General features: G+C 39.4%; 1 protein-coding gene across 1 annotated transcript; it reads left to right on the top strand.

Moving 5' to 3' along the window:
- The first annotated feature begins 946 nt into the window (after nucleotides 1–946).
- Nucleotides 947–5571, top strand: LOC130810305 (uncharacterized). The gene is made up of 2 exons (XM_057676309.1): nucleotides 947–1118; nucleotides 1415–5571. Exon 2 carries the CDS (start codon nucleotides 1496–1498, stop codon nucleotides 5315–5317), a length of 3822 nt encoding a protein of 1273 aa, XP_057532292.1. The 5' UTR covers nucleotides 947–1118; nucleotides 1415–1495; the 3' UTR covers nucleotides 5318–5571.
- Nucleotides 5572–6189: the final 618 nt, after the last annotated feature.

Raw genomic sequence — 6189 nt, 5'->3', positions numbered from 1 at the left:
GCTCCTAAAAATTGAAATTTTTGATTTTGTTTAAGGTATTTTCACTCTTTATCCTAAATCCTAATATTAATCTTGTTCTAATCTTTAATCTTAGTGTTAATCTTAAATTCTTAATCTTAATCTTAATTTCTTGTAATATGCTCTCTTGACCATTGAATTTGATTACTATCTTCATCTTTGATTTTATAATCTAAGTAATATGGAGCCATTTATTTGTTTGAAAAAACCTGGAATTGGGTTTAAAAATCTACATGAATTAATGTTTTGTTTTGGTAAAAAACTGGAAACATTATTTGATTTTTTTCATTGAAGATAGTGCAACTGATGTATGGGCTAAAATCTTTGTTGTCGTAGCTTTTGTTAATTTGATGTTATGATGATGAAAAGAATTCTATTTGTGAATTCAAATTGTTTCTAAGCTATTGAAAATTTGAACCAACATTTGAAAATGTTGAAATTTTAGTAATAATTTTGTTAGAATGTTGTTTCTTGATTTTTTTTGTTTATGTTGTTTGAGTGATTGAAAATTTGTTAATGTTAAATTGTTATGTGTTTGTAATTTGAATTTTGAATTTTGAAAAGTTGAAATGTTGTTCTTGATTTTTTTGTATATCCTCCTTCTCTCGATGAGTCCGAGTTGGAAACTACTTTTGTAGCAGAGGATGATGATGGGTGTCATATGGATGATGTGTGATGATCAAACTTAAATTTACCTATTTATTTGGTTTTCTTTGATTTAGTTTGTATGACTATTTTTAAATACTCGTGTTGTTTATTTGGTACTTATTTGCATTTTATGTGAGTTTTATGTTTTTAAAGTGTTTATTTACATATATCAAATGAAAGATTGTAAAATTATCTTTAATTTGATATATTTATTATATTACCATTTTCGCGTTCCCGTGTTCGCCATTTTTAAGTTGGCGTTTTTCCGTACCCGTGTCGTGTCCGTATCCGTGTTGGTGTCCGTTTTAGTGCAACCTAATTCTTCACTCCTCATCTGTCTTCCCTACACCGCCATATTTCACAGCTCTCCAAAACCGCCATATAGCAACTATAACTACGAGTACACTGATACATTTTCAACGTTTCTTGCTTTTCTGCGTCTCCTTTGCCAGGTATCCCTTTCTCTCATCAAGTTTTTCCTTTTTTGTGTTTAGTTATTGATTTAATCTTCGCTTTTACTTTTTATTCTTCGATTTATTCTAGCATATGCATGTTCTTTTCATCTCGATCCTTTTCCGCTGATAGTTTCTGATTTCATTACTCAATTTAAACCCTTGTTGGATGATTATGAATTGTTAGGTCTATTTTGTTGCCCTTTTTACTGTTTGATTTTACGTGGTGCTATCATTTTCCGTTTTGCATAAGATTTCTATTCGTTTGTATACTAAGCTTTGGGTTGAAATTTCAGGAGGGAGTCATCAAATTAGAGCGATTTTCGGTTATTTAGAGATTAGGGTTTTCGGAATTAGGGTTTTCTGGATTAGGAAAAATGGACCCAGAAATTGCAAAGGCTCAGGAAGAGAGAAAAAAGATGGAGCAAGAGTTGGCTTCACTTTCATCTCTGACTTATGATACTGAACTTTATGGAAATAATAAGAGGGAGGATTACCTTACATCTATTCCGGTTGATGATAATGAGGATCTGGCCGATGGGATGGATAATAATGAGGTTGCTAGGAAATTGGCGTCTTATACGGCTCCAAAGTCACTTTTGAAGGATATGCCGGGTACTGGAGGTGACGTTGATGATGGGTTTAGGAAGCCATCCAGGATTATTGATCGTGAGGATGATTACCGTAGAAGGAGGCTTGATCGAGTTATTTCTCCTGCAAGGCATGATGCTTTTGCAATGGGTGATAAGACACCAGATGTTGGTACAAGGACTTATGCTGAGGTGATGAGGGATGAGGCGTTGAAAAGAGAAAAGGAGGAGACATTACGTGCGATTGCTAAGAAGAAGAAAGAGGAGGAAGAACAGAAGAAACTAGATGACGAGAGAGGTGCTGCTGGTGTTGCTGCTCAAGCTCAGGCTGGTCAGAAGAGGAGAAACAGGTGGGATCAGTCTGAGGATCAGCAAACAGATGGGAGCGAAGTCAAGAAGGCTAAATCTTCATCTGATTGGGATTTGCCTGATTCTACCCCTGGGATTGGTAGATGGGATGCTACTCCAACGCCAGGGAGACTTGGAGATGCTACGCCTTCTGTTAGGAGGAATAGGTGGGATGAGACACCGACGCCTGGCCGTGTAAATGATTCTGATGCTACGCCAGCAGCTGGAGGGGTTACTCCTGGTGCTACTCCAGCTGGTATGACGTGGGATGCCACTCCAAAACTTGCAGGAATGGCAACTCCGACACCTAAGCGTCAGAGATCCAGGTGGGATGAGACTCCGGCAACCATGGGCAGTGCAACTCCTATGCCCGGGGAAACCCCCAATGTGGCTATGACCCCTGGTGTCACTCCAGTTGGCGGACTTGATATGGCTACACCCACTCCAGGGCAGATTAATCTGCGAGGCCCTCTTACTCCCGAGCAATATAACTTGATGAGGTGGGAGAAGGATATTGAGGAGAGGAACAGACCTTTGACGGATGAAGAACTTGATGCCATGTTCCCAGCTGAAGGTTACAAGATCTTGGACCCACCAGCTACATATGTTCCTATTCGAACTCCAGCAAGGAAGCTTCTTGCCACACCTACTCCAATCGGTACTCCACTTTATCAAATACCGGTTGAAGATAGAAGTCAGCAGTTTGATGTGGGGAAGGAGCCTGCTAATGGATTGCCATTTATGAAACCGGAGGATTATCAGTATTTTGGAGTGTTGTTGAATGAAGAAAATGAGGAAGAGCTTTCTCCAGAAGAGCAGAAGGAAAGAAAGATTATGAAGCTGCTGCTGAAGGTGAAAAACGGTACACCTCCTCAGAGAAAGACTGCGTTGAGGCAACTCACTGATAAGGCAAGAGAATTGGGGGCTGGCCCATTGTTTAATCAAATTCTTCCTTTGCTTATGCAGCCTACTTTGGAGGACCAAGAACGACATCTTTTGGTGAAAGTTATAGACAGGGTGCTATATAAGCTGGATGAGCTTGTTCGGCCATTTGTTCACAAGATTCTTGTGGTTATTGAGCCTCTTTTGATTGATGAAGACTATTATGCTCGTGTCGAGGGGAGAGAGATTATCTCAAACTTGAGTAAAGCTGCTGGGTTGGCTACCATGATTGCTGCCATGAGACCCGATATTGACAATATTGATGAGTATGTGAGGAATACAACTGCAAGGGCTTTTAGTGTTGTGGCTTCAGCTTTAGGCATTCCTGCTCTGCTTCCATTTTTGAAGGCCGTGTGTCAAAGTAAGAAGTCATGGCAAGCTAGGCACACAGGTATTAAGATCGTTCAACAGATAGCCATCTTGATTGGTTGTGCTGTGTTGCCTCATCTGAGATCCTTGGTGGAAATCATTGAGCATGGTCTGAATGATGAGAATCAGAAGGTCAGAACTATTACCGCACTTTCTCTTGCAGCTCTGGCTGAGGCTTCGGCCCCATATGGTATAGAGAGTTTTGATTCTGTGTTGAAACCCTTGTGGAAAGGTATTAGGTCACACCGTGGTAAGGTCCTGGCTGCATTTTTGAAGGCAATCGGTTTTATCATTCCATTGATGGATGCCCTTTATGCTAGCTACTATACAAAAGAAGTTATGTTTATTTTGATTCGGGAGTTCCAGTCACCTGATGAAGAAATGAAAAAGATTGTCCTGAAAGTGGTCAAGCAGTGCGTTAGCACTGAGGGTGTGGAGGCTAACTACATTAGAAGTGATATTCTTCCAGAGTTCTTTCGAAACTTCTGGGTTAGAAGAATGGCATTGGACAGGAGGAACTACAAGCAGCTTGTGGAGACCACTGTTGAGATAGCAAATAAGGTTGGGGTTGCCGATATTGTGGGTAGGGTAGTGGAGGATCTTAAAGATGAGAGTGAACCCTATAGGCGTATGGTTATGGAGACCATAGAAAAAGTAGTTACAAACTTGGGGGCATCTGATATTGATGCTCGCTTGGAAGAGCTTTTAATTGACGGTATTCTTTATGCTTTTCAAGAGCAAACTAGTGATGATGCCAATGTTATGCTTAATGGTTTTGGCGCTGTGGTCAATGCTCTAGGCCAAAGAGTTAAGCCCTATCTTCCACAAATTTGTGGTACAATTAAGTGGCGTTTGAATAACAAGAGCGCAAAAGTAAGGCAGCAGGCCGCTGATCTTATTTCTCGAATCGCAGTTGTTATGAAACAGTGTGGAGAGGAGCAGCTAATGGGTCACTTGGGTGTGGTTTTGTACGAGTACCTCGGTGAGGAATATCCTGAGGTGTTGGGTTCTATTTTGGGAGCACTTAAAGCAATTGTTAATGTCATAGGTATGACTAAGATGACTCCACCAATCAAAGATCTACTCCCTAGGTTAACTCCTATTTTGAAGAACAGGCATGAGAAAGTACAGGAGAATTGTATTGATCTTGTGGGCCGTATTGCTGACCGTGGTGCTGAATTTGTACCTGCAAGAGAATGGATGAGAATATGCTTTGAACTTCTGGAGATGCTCAAGGCTCACAAAAAGGGCATTCGACGAGCCACAGTCAACACCTTTGGGTACATTGCCAAAGCTATTGGACCTCAAGATGTCTTGGCTACTCTTCTAAACAATCTTAAGGTTCAAGAGCGTCAAAACCGTGTTTGTACAACTGTAGCTATTGCTATTGTTGCTGAAACTTGTTCACCCTTCACTGTTTTACCTGCACTCATGAATGAATACCGTGTTCCTGAACTTAACGTTCAAAATGGTGTTCTCAAATCCCTATCTTTCCTTTTCGAATATATCGGTGAAATGGGGAAGGATTACATATATGCTGTCACCCCGCTTCTCGAGGATGCTCTTATGGACCGAGACCTGGTTCACCGGCAGACAGCAGCTTCTGCTGTGAAACACATGGCTCTAGGAGTTGCAGGTTTAGGCTGTGAAGACGCATTGGTGCACCTCATGAATTACGTGTGGCCCAACATCTTTGAAACTTCACCCCACGTGATCAACGCTGTTACAGAAGCAATTGATGGGATGAGAGTAGCTTTGGGTGCTGCTGCCATACTGAACTATTGTCTGCAGGGTTTATTCCACCCAGCAAGAAAAGTGAGGGAAGTGTACTGGAAGATATATAACTCTCTTTATATTGGAGCACAAGATGCACTTGTGGCTGCTTATCCAACCTTGGAAGATGAAGGAGAGAATGTCTATAGTAGACCTGAGCTGTTGATGTTTGTGTAAAATTCTTGTGTTTTTGTTTGTTTTCTGTTATTTCAATAGAGTATTACTCTAGAGCAGTACTGTTGAATGATCTACTAACATTGTTGTAATTTCAGTTAGAAAGTTCCCTGTTCGAATTATCTTCTGTGTTTGTGTTTGTATTGTTCTTTCCTTTCTCAACAGATACTTTTGATGATCGTATTGTTGTGAGAGACGCTCTTTTTGAGAGACAATTTTTAATTGGATCGGTCTATTATATATTTTTAAAATATTATAAGTAGGCATTAAGAATGATGTAAGTAGACATTTAAGATATTGAAAGTAGGCACTAAGGATACGGTAAGTATTAAGGATAGAGCTGTTAAAATGTGACCTGTCCCGAAATCGAAAGTTATCCGATTTGAAAATGCGTATCTTTTATAGATTTATTGAATCGACATTACCCAAATCGAAGTTGCATCTGAACCGATTGACAACCGAAAATGAGAAACTGAATTCGAACTGCGACAGATTTTTATAACCGACATGTAACCGTTAACAGAAATTACCCGAATCTAATAGTGACCGAACCGAGTCATATCCGACTCGTATCATGCTCGAAACAGAACTCAACCCGGCTATAACCAACTTAACCCGAACCAATTTTTAATCGAACTGCTGTAAACTTAAACCAATTTCTAATATGCAAGTATGATCAACTCATATTCAATCATCTTATAAGTTAATCTAATAAAGCGATAGGCATTTCATAAATTAAATTTTAAAAATACATGGTTTTATATATTTAGATTTTAGAGCTAATAATCAATGATTAATATCTAATAAACTATTTTTAATCAAATTGGATGAAAAATGATAGAACTTTAATTTTAATTTACAGTCAAACAAATAAA

The sequence above is a fragment of the Amaranthus tricolor genome, chromosome 4, assembly GCF_026212465.1.
Source record: "Amaranthus tricolor cultivar Red isolate AtriRed21 chromosome 4, ASM2621246v1, whole genome shotgun sequence".
Classification (NCBI taxonomy): Eukaryota; Viridiplantae; Streptophyta; class Magnoliopsida; order Caryophyllales; family Amaranthaceae; genus Amaranthus; species Amaranthus tricolor.
Note: the sequence above shows the minus strand (reverse complement) of the source record. Positions and strands in the feature narration are given on the sequence as shown.

Excerpts from the sequence above, each read along its gene's own strand:
- LOC130810305 (XM_057676309.1), top strand. The coding sequence starts at position 1,496 with ATGGACCCAGAAATTGCAAAGGCTCAGGAAGAGAGAAAAAAGATGGAG.